Source organism: Cyanistes caeruleus, unplaced genomic scaffold (assembly GCF_971803275.1).
Source record: "Cyanistes caeruleus unplaced genomic scaffold, bCyaCae1.hap1.1 HAP1_SCAFFOLD_89, whole genome shotgun sequence".
Classification (NCBI taxonomy): domain Eukaryota; kingdom Metazoa; phylum Chordata; class Aves; order Passeriformes; family Paridae; genus Cyanistes; species Cyanistes caeruleus.
Genome location: NW_028255894.1, coordinates 320,885 through 335,710, shown reverse-complemented (window position 1 = coordinate 335,710; position 14,826 = coordinate 320,885). Strand labels below are relative to the sequence as shown.

Sequence of the window (14,826 nt, the reverse complement as noted above, 5' to 3'; positions counted from 1 at the left end):
AAACTTCCAGGGGGGGCTCCCCCCGGGAAGCAAACCCATGTGGCTCTTTTCCCCCCACCCCCCAACAAGTTCAGGAAGAGATTTCTCTGAGAGAAGTGAAAAAAAAAAACCTGTTCATTTCACAGGCACAGCACTACCCAGCACAAAAATGAATGATATCAAATTACAAAACCTCTCGCCCTTCAGAAGAGATGACGAACTTCAGAGGGTCTCTTTCCTGGCGGTGTTGGCTCTGTTATCAGTCCCTCTGGCGCTGGAAAATGCCGCTGCCCAGGCTGGGCTCCCGGTAGTCCACGGGTGCAAGCTCCCGGTGCTCCCCCGAGTCCCCAGTCCAGAGCAAGTTCGATTCGTTTCAGAAAAGGTAAAGAAAACAGTCCAGGAAGACCTCTCTGCTCCAGCTAGTTGGAAAGCCAAGGCGATTTGTGTCTTGTTGTCTGTCTGTGCTGTAGTCAAAACTCCCGATGCGGGGGGGAGCAAGTACAGTCTGATAACAGACTTGGTGCTTCTTTTCCACTCACTTTTACTCTCAGATGGAATTTTAAGAATACAGAACCTGTGTCTGAGTTAGGTGGACAAATGGGATACAATTTAACATCATAATCAACCCAGGACTTTCCACCCCTTATCCCCTTATAAACTGCTAAAGACTTACTGCTAAAACTAACATTCCAACTCTGCACACATTTACATACATAGAAACTTCTCCTCTGTTCCACCCAAAAAATACAAGCAGTATATCCATCATGCCCCTGTCAAGCCTCACAACAAGCTACTGAATCCAGACCCCCCCCCACGCTGGAGAGCTGCAGGATTCCCCACTCTCTCATTTTACTTACTCAATACACCATCTTTCACTTGCTCATACCTTCAACACTTACACATTTCCTTCTGTTTCATGTCTGCGTGGTTTAAGGTACAGACAATGGCAGTAACCTTTTACCCAATGATCAGGTCTCCCTGAGGTACGCATCGTGTTGTTCCATCTCTCTGCATTATCTTCCATGTACAACCTGGTCCTTGAGCAAAGACAACCCCATGAATGGGTTTGTCTGTGCCCGAGGTAGAATTGACCCAAGCTGTCTTCCCTAGCAGACCTCTGACATGTACTACTGGGACTTTGTCTCAGTCTACTACATGTAAAGACTCAGACTGGGCAGGACCTGCTCGGTTGGTGGAATCTCTGGTATTGACTAACCAGGTGGGCTTTGCTAGATGTTGCTCCCAAGTATAGGTTTTCTCTCAGAAAATGATCACACAACCCTTGGGTTCCCCAATGAGTCAGTTCATGTATCTCATTTAATATTTTCCAGGCTAAGGCCTTGTTCAGAAACTTTCGCCCATCTGAGGTTAACTATTCCCCTTGTTCCCCTTGAGACAGTTGTAATTTTTTTATTACTTCCCACTCTTTCTTGGTAAATATTGGTTCCTTCTTTCCATCCTCTTCAGTTACTACCTCATCCAGTTTAAAAACTTTTACTGATTCCTTTGGATCTAAGGCCACTTCTTTAGCTGCTTGGTCAGCAAGTCGGTTCCCTCTGCTTTCTAAGGAGTCTCCCTTCTGATGCCCCTTCATGTGGACCACTGCAATCTCTGTGGGTTTGGTCAAGGACTCTAATACTGATTTAATCAGCCCTTCATGTGCCAGGTTCTTCCCTTTGGAGTTCAGGTAGCCTCTCTCCTCCCAGATCTTACCAAAGGTATGGACTATCCCAAAGGCATACTTTGAATCTGTATAGATGGTTCCTTTTTCTCTCTCTAGCAAGTCCAGACCCCTCTTTAGAGCATGAACCTCACAGCACTGAGCTGACCAACTGGGGGGGTAGTCTCCCTTTTTCTAGGACCTCTAGTTTTCCTTCCCCTACCTCTATGACCACTGCATACCCTGAATATTTTTTCCCCTCCACCACCCTGGAGGAACCATCAGTAAATAGTACCTTCCCATAGGGCAGGGGTACATCTCCCAGATCCTCCCTCACTTTGGTTTGGAGATTTACCAATTCTAAGCAGTCATGTTCTAATTCAGGCAGAGGCTCTCCTGACAAAAATTGTGCCGGGTTCAGGCCCTTGGAGGTTACTAGCTCCAAATTGCTAGTATCCATTAGGATGACTTCATATTTTAATATCCTGGCATCTGTCAGCCACTGCTGAGCCTTTCGGCTCAAGATTGTTTTTAAATCATGTGGTGTGTGGACTCTGATCTTACCCTGTAGGGTTAGCTTTTGGGCCTCTTCTATTAAAATGGCAGCAGCAGCTATTGATTGCACGCAGGTGGGCCACCCACGAGCTACTGGGTCCAGCAGTTTGGATTGACAGGCTATGGGCTTACGACATCCTCCCCATTCCTGGGTCAGAACCCCATATGCAGTCCCTTCTTCAGAGTTGACAAACAAATCAAATTCTTTTTTTTTTTAAGTCAGGCAGGCTTAAAACTGGTGCTGAGGACAGCTTAACCTTCAGCCGATTTAATTACGCTTCATCTTCAGCTGTCTACCTTATGGGTTCACAATCAACTAGCTTTTCATAAAGAAACTTGATGCTCTGGGTATATTGTTCCATCCATAGTTTGCAATATCTAAAAAGGCTTAAGAGTTTTCTTATGTCCCTCTTTGTTTTTGGTGCAGGTATGGCTAGAATACCCTGATACTCTTTCTGGGCTCAGTTCTTCCGGTTTTCAGATGCTGGTACAGTTGGGAGCACATCCAAGGATCTTTAGTACCATACCAAGGCCACTGTCCTTGTATCTCTAGTTTGGGCTAGACCTCTATACAGTAATGGATCATCTTGATCCGGTCTAGGCCCTTGGTGGCCTCTTGTGCATCCCAGCAATTTAACATTTGCCCTAGTGGGCTATCGGGGGGAATGGTTCTGGTGGCCTCTTCATTCCCCTTGGGACCTACTCTCTTACTTAAACACTGTCCCATTGCTCCTCCTATCTCTGGACCTTCACTTAAAACTTACAGTGCCTTTTCCTGAATAAAACTGGAACTGACAGACAACACAACTTCTAACCAACTTAAAACTGGCCCTTACTTAAATTAAACTTTATAAAGGTGCTCCTACTCAAACTGAAAATTTCTAATGACGGACAACTGACCTTTCAAACCTCAACAAAAACTCACACTCTAGGAACTCACTCTCTCCTCCTTTCACACTAGGGAATACGCTCAATCTTCTCACACAAGAATCCACACCCTTTCTTACACTCGGCCGGCCTTCCACTCACACTTTGAATTTTCTGGGGCTTGCAGTCTCTGCTTGCCCCGGGGGTTAGGTCCCAGCGGGGCTTGCAGGTTCCGCTTGCCCCTCCCTACACCCCAATCCCGTTCCCCTCGCGCCTCGCCTCCCTGACCCCCTTGCCAGCGAAGACTATGAGCACTCCTGGGTCGACGTCGAGGGGACCCTAGCACTAGACGCTCCTGGGACCTTCCCCCGTCCCTGTCTCAGTGCCGTCCACAAGATTTGGTCAGCAGGGCTCACCCCGGAACCCCCTGCCCCTCCGCTCCCTGACTATCCCCCTTCCCCAGTGAGAATAGCTTCTGCGCGAGGGCTGACTGTAAGTGAGTGGTGGGAGAATTCCCCCTTGCCTCCTAGCCGCTCCGCCCACCAGGGAATGGCTTCGGCTAAGGGATGCGTGAGTGTATTACTCTAGCTGCCTCGCCCACCCGCGCAGACTACCTGCCCCTGTGCTCTCCGGCAGCAGGTTGACGACCTCCCTTCCCAGGAACCCCCTGAGCCGAGACTGAGCCGCGACAACTAGAGCCTTTCAGCACGTCCTGTGTCACAGACCCTGGGAAGCGAGGGCCCTTCGCTGACCGCCTGGTGCCGGTAGGGCCTGGGGACCCCCAATTCCAATTCCCCGGTCAGGTCGTCTGAGTACCCAAGCGGGGGGGGGTGTGTTCACTCACACCGAACCTAGGCACCCCCACACACCACCCCGGGAGTTACCTAGATTGCCTGCGTGTGACTCTCACTCACCTAGGCCTTCCACACGCCCGGAACAGCCTAGGCCGTTTAGCCCTTTTCAGTAGAGGGGCCTACCCCTATGTGCGCCACTCACTCTCTTAGGTACCCTCTGCGCACTCAGAGGGGGGGCTTTTATCCCCAGGAGACGCCTCACTCGTTTCTCTGGGCCCAAGTGAGCCTCTTTTCGCTTCCTGCCGTTCCCGGCCGGCCCCCTCGCGGGAGTCCGGAACCGCGGTACTGGGCAGTCCGCACTCGCCCCGGGGGTCTGAGCTGCCAGCCCCCGTCTCACTCACACATCCACTCACTCGCCTCCTACTCCCGCCACCGGTGGCTTACCCAATCCGGTGCTCTTCTGCGATGTCGATCCCAGGCTGTTCTTCTGGGTCCGGTATAGCCAGCTGTCCCCCGGAGGCCCAATAGGGTGGGCAGCTGTCCCGTCCCTGGTCCTCTTCAGGGCGTGGCTATCCCGGACGAGCCCCCAAGCTGTGATAAACGGGCCAGGAGACCAGCTCCTTTTAAAAAGGCCTTTATTAAGCAGCACAGCTCTGGGGTGGGGGCCCGAGGGGTCGCGCACACCGCCACTGCTCCCACTGGACACCGCAGAAGAGGAGGATCCGTGCAGCTCTGTCACTAGGGCAGAGCTGGGCCTTCCTTCCTCACAGGAGTCCCCGGGAAGACTCATTCTTTAGGGCTCGTAGTCTAGGCTGTCATCCCAGTTGAGTCTCCTTGAGGTTATGTCGGCCCCTGGAAAGAAGCCAGGGGACTCCTCTGGGTCTTCCTTGTTAGATGGTGCTGGTTTTATTCCTTCCCTTTTGCGTGGCTCGTTGTTTTGGGGTCTTTTCCAGTCTGGGTGCATCCCATAAGTCTCTGGTCTCTCTCTTTTGCATAAAAGTCCGTATGTCATCTTCCTCCTCAGAGCGGTACAGCAACTCGGGAAAGGGATACAGTGTTGCCATGTGGGAGTCTAGGAGCAGTGGGGGCAGTGCCTGGCTGAACACAGAACAAGAAACACAGGGTACAGCAACTTGGGAGAGGGGGCAGGGTCTGGCTGAACAAGGAACAAAAATATGGGGTACAGCAATTTGCGACAGGGGTACAAGGTAAGTAAACCTGGGACAGGGGTTCAAGGTAAGTAAGGAGTTTACAAACAGCAACTGTAACATATTGTTCTTAACATAGGACATGGAACATGGAGAAGCCAGAGACAACTCTCAGCTTTCCACAGTCCTCCAGTAGAATCCTGTGTGGGGAGCAGCCTGGGAGCAGGGTTTGTGTGTCAGGAAAGGGGAATCCAGAACCCTTTTCTCCCCCATGGGCTGAGGGTCTGCATTTTCAATGGCCCTGCAGCTGCCAAAGGGGCCTTTTTCACCCAGCTGAGAACAGTTCTGCTGATAGCCTGTCCTAAACCTGATTTTTCTGCAAATTTGCCAATGAAGCCTAATATTTTGTAGCCCCAGGTCTTGTGTGCATGCAGGTGTCTCAACTGAAGGGTGGAACAGCTCTGCTAGGTATGAGTTCTCTTTCTCCTGGTGGTTTTTTTGTTGTTTTTTTTTTTAAATTAACTCTCCCTGTGAGCTGTGTGCAGAGCTCTGTAACTGTGTGTGACACTTGTCTGTGGCACTGTGGGGGTGGCCAAGGGCACCTTCCCCGAGCTGTGTGCAGAGGAATCCACAGCAGCCCAGGCCGGGGGTGCTCAGTGGCCGCTCAGTTCCGCTGACTGGACGCGGCTCTGGCCGCTTCCCTTGGAGCGTCTCCAGGGAGGGAACGCTGGGGCTGCTGGCCCGGCTGTGCTGTCACTGCCAGGGGAACGCTGGGGCTGCTGGCCCGGCTGTGCTGTCACTGCCAGGGGAACGCTGGGGCTGCTGGCCCGGCTGTGCTGTCACTGCCAGGGGAACGCTGGGGCTGCTGGCCCGGCTGTGCTGTCACTGCCAGGGGAACGCTGGGGCTGCCCCGCTCCTGCCCCACCCCATCAGCTCTGCCAGCGCCTCCAGGGGACACAAAGGCTGAGCCCAAGGGTGAGAGTTGCACAAGGGGCTGAGCTGGCATCTGGGACCCATTGGGATCATGGAGTGCAGCCCCCGGCCCTGCACAGACACCCCAACAATCGCAGCCTGTGCATCCCTGGCAGCGCTGGCCAAAGGCTCCTGGAGCTGCGGCAGCCTCGGGGCCGTGCCCATTCCCTGGGGAGCCTGGGCACTGCCCCAGCCCCCTGTGCAGGAAGAAGCTTTTGCTCATCTCCAGCCCAGCCCTGCCCTGGCCCAGCTCCAGCCGTTCCCTCGGCTCCTGTCCCTGCTCACCTGGGCAGAGATCAGAGCTTGCCCAGAGAAGCTGTGGCTGCCCCTGGATCCCTGGAAGTGTCCAAGGCCAGGCTGGATGGGGCTTGGAGCAGCCTGGGATAGTGGAAGGTGTCCCTGCCATGGCAGGGGGTGGAACGAGATGAACTTTAAGGTCTCTTCCAAGCCAAGGCATTCTGTGATTCTGTGATTTTGGGAGAGATGCTGAAGCTCTGGCTCAGCTTTATCTCAGCAAATGTCTGGAGCCAGCAGCAGCCATGGGTGAGATCATCTCCTCCTCCCTCTCGCTGTGGCTGTAACTCACCCAAGGGCAGTGTCATAAATGAAATTGAAATTTGGACAGCTAGGGCTATTGGGTTAACAGCAGTTTAATAACAAGAAAAAAGATGATACAATTTAGTGAATTGAATGCAAGAATACAATTTAGTGGATTGAAGAGCAATTTGATATAGAAGGAATACAGTTTAGTAAAAGAGTACCATTTAGTGAATATATTCATATTCACTAAATTCACTATTCAATATTCGTATGTATGAATATATATGAATATAGCTTGCCAATATATATGATTAAAGCATGAGCAAAACTGACAGAGGTACGGAGAGGGCTTCTCACCTCACCTTCTATACAAAAGAAAGCAATTCAAACTAAACTTATATACTCTATGCTCATATATATTCATTCATGTTACTCCTGAGTCTCCTCCAATTTCTGATTCTATAATTTTACATCACAATTCTTCATGGTGCATGCTTCACTTGTTGCTCAGGGGTCTTCAGTCTTCTTTTGGTGGTATTTTGGATGAAGGCTTACACTCATTCTCATTGTCCTCTGGATAACCTCACAGGCTGTGTGTGTGTCCCAAGCGTTGTGTTACGTAAGTAAGCATTGTGCTCCACTAATTAGTCTTATATTTTATAATTTTCAGGCCCTATGCCTAAAGTCGTTCCAACTTTATGCATCTCAAGGTCGATTTTGTCTTAAGACATTTCTTATCTCAAAACTACATCCTGTATCTTAACATTTAACGTGTAACATCTGTAGAGGGGGTACATCTGCCTTGTAACACCAATTCCCTTGATTGCTTCTAATAATAACTTTCCAAATAGTTATAATTTAGTTAGCACAAATCATTTCCATTTATTACAGGAGGGTGTGAAAACAGGAGCATTGTTTGGTGTGGCCTCCTCTCTGCCTTTCACACCTTTCAGTGCTTTGAGCCAGCCAAGAGCTTTCTCCAGGAGTGCAATGAAGCAGCTGTTGCTGCTCCCAGCTCTGGCTCTTCCCAGTCTCTGCCCCTGCGTGGTTTTGTCCCTCTTGCTGTGCCCTCTGTTCCCCCAGGGGGCTGCCCCAGGCTGAGGGATCAGATCCAGGCACTGCTGCTGCTCCCTGGGGACCAGCCCCAGTTTGGTTGTTGCTGTCGGTGCCAGCAGAAGCGGTGGCTGGAGCAGCGGGTGCTGACAGTGGCCCAAGGCCCGGGGCTGGAGGGGTCCCTGGGCTGGGGCTGGGAGGGAGCTGCCCCTTGTTCTCCCTCTGCCTCCCGCAGAGCTGGGCCGGGCACAAGTGGGGCAGCAGAGCCAACAGGGAGCCTGCGAGTCTCTTGCAGCCGTGCCTGCTCAGAGTTTGGCCTTGGAGCTTCAGGTGGGCAAAGGCAGCTGCTCTGCTCCCTCTGCGTGTGCCCGTGTTCAGCAGTGCTGCTCCATCAGTCTGTGCCCAGCAACGGGGAAAAGCCTCAGCCCTGCAGGGCCAGGAGCTGCCGGGCTCTGCCTGAGCAGCTCAGCCAGCGGGAAGGGAGCTGCTCCACACGGGAACCAGGAGCAAAGGACGTGCCTTTTCTAGGACATGCTTTCTGTAAAAAAAACCCAAAACATAATAACAAGAAACAAAAAACAAAAAACAAAACAAAAAAAACAAAAACAAAACAAAAAAAAACACCAAAAAAAAAAAGATAAAAATTGCCCCCAAATGTGTAGTGAAAAATCTTCTATAACTCCAGAGTAAGAAAGAGGTAACTGATCTTTTGAAAAAGAGAACTCAGCGTTTAGTTACTTAGTTTGTACACATGCTAGTGGAAAGGATTCATTAGCTGCCTTCCCTGACAGATTTGATGGATGTTTTCCAATATCAAGATATTTCACACTGCAGTTAAAGGAATAGGAAATTGAAATACATGTTCTTCATGACTGTGTCTTGAGTGTAAAAATTTTGCAGTTTAAAACTTGGACCTAAAGTGCTGCAAATGGAAGTGATAAATCCCAATGGACTGAGGGAATGCAGCTTTTCCTATGGGATGTGCAGCACTCCAAGGACTTCCTCAGTGGGGCTGTGGCTGCTTGGAGCTTTGTCCTGTGCCACTCCGGGATGTCATGAAATGGGACTTCACCTGCCACCAGCCCAGGTCACGCTCTGCCACCCCAGCTCCTTGGACCTTGTGTGCCCAAAGAAGACACAAGGTGTTTCTGCTGCTCCACCTTTGCACAGATCCACAGAGAGCTGGGATTATCCCAAGTCTCGTGTCTCCACTGTGCCATATTCCTAAAGAACCAGCAGCCCATCCCGACGAATATGGTGAGTTATGTGGATGGTTGTCAGCTCCCTTTCCTGCCTAGAAATCCTGAAACTGCTTCTAAATGCTGTTCCCTTCAGCTCTTGGACACCTACTGACACAGAGCTGGGAAAAAAATGCCTTGGCCATGGCTTACAAGGTGAGTTCTGCCAAAGTTAGAGCTCTGTGGGAAATCTCTATCCATCCCTATCCTTTTAATGTATCTGTACGTGGGGGTGTGCATGGATGTGTCTTGTATGGAAAGGAAGGAGTGTGCAAACAACGTGACTGACACTTTCACTCTCTGTGTTTGTTCCATACTCATGGGTACAAAGATATTATGGAAACCTTTGCAAGGACAGAGCTTCTGTCCATGGATACAGAGACATCCAAGAGCCCCTGGCACAGACAGACCCTTCTGTCCATGGATACAGAGACATCCAAGAGCCCCTGGCACAGACAGACATTGCTGCTCTTCAGCCAGTGACAGGATGAGTCCCTGAGACTGGGGCTTGGCCTTCCTCGTGGTGAGGGGCATCAAGGAAGGCTGCAGTGTGATGGAGACTGTGATGGGCTGGGAACTCACTGGGGGAAAGGAGGGAGCAGTTGTGAAGTAAAAGGCAGGTGTGGGGACAGAACTGTTCAGAGAAGGGCTGAGCTACAGCTTGAGCAAGATGAAAAATGTCATTTGGGGTCATCCCAGATGGATTTCATTTCAGAAGTTATGGAACAAGTTTAATTTTTGGGGGGTGTCATGTTTTCCCTTGGAGGTGGACACTCTGCAGACTTGAGCTGCATTGCCAAAATGCTCAGGTCTCTGCTGCAGGTCACAGCGTTTCTTCTTTGGCTGATCCCGGCCCGGTGCTGAGCCCAGCAGAGCCCTGGCAGAGCCCAGAGCAGCCTCAGCATCCGCAGAGCCCGGCTGCAAGGAGAGAAAGCAGAAACCGCTCGTCAGCTCAAGGCTCCTGTCCCCTTGTCCCAGCCAGCCGCGGTGCCCAGGCCATGCTGGCCGCGCTCAGAGCTGGGCCCAAAGCTGCCCATCACTGCTGCCTTGGGGAGCAGAGCAGGAGGGCAGGACATGTGCCCAGCCTGCAGCCAGCCACGGCAGATCCAGCCCCTCAGCAGCTGCCCAGAGCGGGATGCTCCTGTGCCCGCTGCCATCTCCCAAAAGCTCTTGTCCCTCCCATGCCAAGGAGATGAGGACCCACCTCACACCATCCGCTGCCACAAGAAAAGCTGGTCCCAAACGATGTCCTCAGTCTTCTCCAAGGGCACGGCCCATCCACGCCACAGCTGGTCCCAAGCACTTCCTGATCCAGACTGGACCCCACCTAGAATGCTTCCTTTAGAAAAACAAACAACAAATTAATGAAAATAGGTAACAGACAAAAAGGGGGAACAAGAAAAATGGTAAAAAATCTTACATCTGTCAGGAGCTTGAGGAAGGCCCAACCCCTACATTCTGGGGAAAAACCCACCCACGGGTGAGGGAAGCCCATGCCTTCTCCCTTTCCCCCTGCACTGACCCCCAAAATCACGGTGATCCCAAAGCAAAGCAGGGGAGTGGAGCAGCCCAAGCCCTTCCTTGCCTGCACAGCAAAGCAGCCGTGCTCAGGTTCTGGAGTCCCACCTGTGCTCCTGCCATGGGGGTTTGTTTGTGTCGGGCTGGCTGCCCCAGCCCCAGCCCGGGGCACGGTGGGTGCTGGGGGCTGTTGGCAGGGCCAGGATCCCACTCCCATTTCGTCACCACCCCAGCCCACGTCCCCAGCCCTGCCAAAAACCAGCTGGGCAGCCACTGAGGAATCAGTTGCATCTGCCCCAGTGAAAGGGAAACCTTTGGTTCCCAGCCAATGCACAAATCTGGGAGCATCCCCCTGGGTCTGGACTTACCTGAAAATTCTCTGTGGAGCCTGGCTTTGAAGAAGGTGCCAGAATCAAAGTCCATCATCGCCAGCTCCTGCTGGCCAGGTGCAGGAAGAGGTTGTCATCCTTACTGCTGTCCTCCATGTCTCCAGCAGCAGCAGCAGCAGCCCCACCTGGTACAGCTTCTCCAGGGGCTCCTTCTTCCCTGGGGTGACATCAGGCTGTCAGGGTTCTGCCCAGGGCCCGGCTGTCAGTGAAGCAGGACAAGCAAAACCAGCTCAGATGGTGCCCACCAGTGCTGGGCAGAGCAGCTCAGCTCCAGCACAAGGGCTGTGTGTTCCCATTCCATGACCCCAGTGCAGTGACACAGGCAGGACAAAAAAGTCTGGGTTTCTTTGCTGCTGATTGCCAGGGCATGTGTGGAGCTGTAACTTACCAGGTCCCTGCATCACTGTGCCCGTGGCTCTCTCCCTTCTTCTAGGGCTGATGAATATCCTGCATCCAGGGATCACAGGACAGGTCTTCTAATGAGGGCCTGTCCAAGGAGTTCAGGGATAAACACCACCTGATCAGAATCTGGCAGTCTGGGGAGAGAAACCACAAACCACTGGTCAGTTGGAGAAGGCTCCTGTCTGCTTTGCCCCACTATTCCCGTGCCCAGGCCACGCTGGATGTGCTCAGAGCTGGGCCTAAACTTTCCCATCAATTCTTTGTTTTGGAGGAGAGCAGGAGAGCAGGACATGTGCCACCTCCTCAGCAGCTGCCAGAGCGGGATGCTCACGAGCCCGCTGCTGTCTCCCAACACTGGTGTTCCCCCCGTGCCCAGAGATGAGGATCCACCTTGGGAGAGCCGTTGTGGCAGCGGGAGCTGGCCCCATCTGATGTTCCTGCCCCTCCTGAAAGGGTGCTCCCCGCAGACCATCTCGTGCAGCAGGATGCCCAGGGACCAGACGGTCGCTGCCTCGCCATGGTACCACCCGAAGTCGTTCCATTCCGGGGGGCTGTATGACGGTGTTCCTATGGAATATGGATGGAGCTCATCAGGGGGATGCTGCTGCTCCCAGAGCCTGGCCCCAGCATCCCTGGGCATGTGGGGGCTGCCCCAGTGGCACACGGGGTGACCTGCTGCTCTCTCCCAGCACCTGGGACTTGGGTACAAACCTGGGGTTGGAAAAGAAGCCACTGGTGTTGGAAGAGGGCAGCAGAAACCCTGGCAAGGCCCGACCATGACACACAAAGGGAAATACCCACTCAGTGCTGGGGAAAAACCATACCCACATCCTCCCTGCTGGCATTGCCCAAAAAATATCTTGAACCAAGACAAACCAGGTGAGCAGAGCAGTCCAAGCCCATTCTCACCTGCACACCAAACCAGCTGGTGCACAGGTTCTGGCTCCTCCTCTCTGCTACCCCCAACCATGGGGGTTTTGTCAGGCTGGCTGCCCCAGCCCCAGCCCCAGTCCTGGGCAGAGTGGCAGGCAAAGGCTGCCAGCAGGGATGGAAGATGGGTCCCCACCCAGCTCTGCTCAGAAGCAACTTGGCTGAAGACTCAGTGCTGTGACTGGCAGCCAAAGGGAGAATCCCTCCTGCCACACCCAGGTTGGGCCAGGAGATGCCAGGACCAGGATCACCACCCCTGTGTGGGCTCACCTGCAAATTGAGTGTAGGCTGTGTCCTGCAGGTAGGTGCCACAGCCGAAGTCAATCAGTTTTGCCTGGCCAGTGTCCAGGTCTACCAAGACGTTCTCAGGTTTGATATCTCGGTGCAGGACCCCGCAGCTGGTGCAGTGCCGCACGGCCGCCAGCACCTGCTGGAACAGCTCCCGCGCCTCTTCCTCGGACAGGAACCTCCGTGCCCGAATGAAACGCCGCAGGTCCTGACACCGCTCCGGGCGCTCCAGTACCATCACGATGGTGTTGGGGAGCTCAAACCATTCCAGCAGCTGCACCACACCGGGGAAGCCTGTGGACACCTTGTCCAGCAGCACTATCTCCAGGGGTGCGCTGGTGCCGTCGGGCTGCGGGAGGAGCACGGTGCCGTCAGTGGGGCTGAGGCCGTGCCAGGGCTCGGGAAGCCCTCAGCCAGCCCGGGATGCTCTGTGCCCTCCGCTGGCCCCACGCCCGCTCTCCCTCCAGGTGTCCTGGCGGCTCCCACCCTGCCGGGCCCCGGCTCATCCCCGCCCGGCACGGCCCGGCTTCTGCCGCTGGCCCCGCTCACTCACCAGCTCGCCCCAGTGCCGGACGCGGTTCCGTGGCACCTTTTTGATGGCCACCTGCAAGCCAAAGGGAACAGCGGATTCAGCTCACCGCCCACCGTGTCCAGCCCCATCCTCCTCCTCCGCCCCATCCTCCTCCTCCGCCCGCCGCCGGCCCCTCTGCTCACCGGGAGTCCGTCCGAGAGCCGAGTGGCCGCAAAAACTCTGCCAAAGCCGCCGCGCCCCAGCAGTGACCCCACTCGGTAGCGCTGCTGCAGGGCCTGCTGCGCCTTCCCTGGGGAAGAGACGCGGCCGTCAGTGCTCGGCCCGGGGCCAGGAACGGCCCCCGAGCGCTCCCCGAGCTCCCCGGGCCGGGCACCCGCAGGCGTTCCCTCATTGGAACGCGACAGCGGCGGAGCTCGGGCCGGGGAAGCCGCAGCGGAGGCGGCGGCAGCGGCCGCACCGCCTGTGTCCTCCGCGGGCCCCGGGAGGAGCCGGGGCCGGGGCCGGGGCCGGGGCCGGGGCCGGGGCCGGGGCCGGGGCCGGGGCCGGGGTCGGGGTCGGGGTCGGGGTCGGGCCAGGTGGAGCCAAAGGGCAGCGATGCCGCCCCAGCCCCAGGCAATGATGCCCGCCCAGCAGCGCCAGCGCCAGCACAGCCAGAGCTGGGCGGAGGCGAGACCGCGGAGGGACGGCCGGGGACGGGGCCGGGGACGGGGCCGGGGACGGGAACGGGGCCGGGGCAGCCCCGCCCGGGGCCGGGGGCGGGCTGGGGGCATGGCCCGGGTGGGCAGGGGGAGAGGGAAACTGGAAAAGAAGGGGACACAGGAAAAGGGTGATCAGGAGAGGATGCGGGACAGTGGGAGAGGGAGAGGAGACACAGAAATGGATTAATTCTCTGCTTTCGCTGCTGCCGCCGCTGCTTTCGCTGCTGCCGCCGCTGCCGCTGCAACTGAAGCACCGGGGCCGTTTGTCCCCGTGTCCGTTTGTCCGTTGCCCGCTCGGCCCCGCCCCGAGCCCCGCGCTCCCCGGGCAGCCCCTGAGCCTGGCCAAACACGGCAACTTTGCCCTGCTGAGCCAAGAGCCAGAGTCTGGACTCCTGCACAGGGGCACAGCAATGCCCTTGGCTGCTGCTGTGCCTTGTCCCTGCTGAGGCTCAGACACCGTCTGAGCACATTCCCTGAATGCAGAATTTGTACCTGAGCCAAGCACTGCACTTGTGTCTCCAGCATTGCTTTCCAAGGAAAACAGGGCAAGGCAAACTGGCTATAGCTCAGGGTATTTTACAGTGTCTAAAACTTGCCAAGTCTCAGATCTTAGAGGTGAAAGCCCTTTGGAATGAATGGGATGGAGAAACAGTGCAAGATGGAAAAGGGGAACATAAAAATAAATAGAGAAAAATAGAAAAAAACATATTGGTTGTTTCTTTTGATTTTATTTTCATTTCTTAAAAAAGCTGTTTCCATTTTCCCAGAATCTTCTCCCCAGTCCCATCTGTTCTTTCCAAAAACCTGTCCTGGAGAACGAGGCGCAGCTCCTGTCACAAGATGTGCCCCCAGCTGCAGCTTCTCTTGGCTCCCCACACTGTGAGTGCAGCACAACTCTTGCAGCAAAGCAGGACAAATGTTTGAAGAACTTGACAACTTGTTCTTTCTTTTCCTTGTGCACAGGGGAGTTGTGCCATTGGTGAGGTTTTCATTGTTGCTCTTCTACCCAAAGAAAACATGATGGGCTACCAGGAATTGTTGGGGAATACAAGCCTGGCTGAATGTGGAGAAAGAATCTCCAGAGCCTGCAGCCAGCAGTGGAGAGCTCATCATTCCAACAGCCCCCTGGACATCTGGAAAGTGATCTGGAACATGAAGATGGGCTGACAGAGGGAGTTTGTTTCTGTGTTCAGTTGAGATGATTCTACATCTCTTGCACTGGGAGAAATCAAGAGCACAATCAGGTGATGATAAGCAGCAGAA

The 14,826-nt window shown here is 54.4% G+C and overlaps 3 protein-coding genes across 3 annotated transcripts in view; 1 reads left to right on the top strand and 2 right to left on the bottom strand.

Annotated features, from left to right (window-relative positions):
- LOC147646604 (uncharacterized) overlaps nucleotides 1-14,826 on the bottom strand; it is a 518,783-nt gene that overhangs the window by 286,020 nt on the left and 217,937 nt on the right. The window lies entirely within an intron of this gene.
- Nucleotides 1-14,826, top strand: part of LOC147646611 (uncharacterized) — a 212,429-nt gene that overhangs the window by 184,331 nt on the left and 13,272 nt on the right. The window lies entirely within an intron of this gene.
- LOC147646612 (serine/threonine-protein kinase pim-1-like) lies at nucleotides 3,754-12,993 on the bottom strand. The gene is made up of 6 exons (XM_086873152.1): nucleotides 12,979-12,993; nucleotides 12,887-12,937; nucleotides 12,316-12,682; nucleotides 11,506-11,682; nucleotides 4,300-4,446; nucleotides 3,754-3,869 (listed from the first exon to the last, which is right to left on the bottom strand). The coding sequence occupies exons 1-6, from the start codon at nucleotides 12,991-12,993 to the stop codon at nucleotides 3,754-3,756; spliced, it is 873 nt and encodes a 290-aa protein (XP_086729278.1).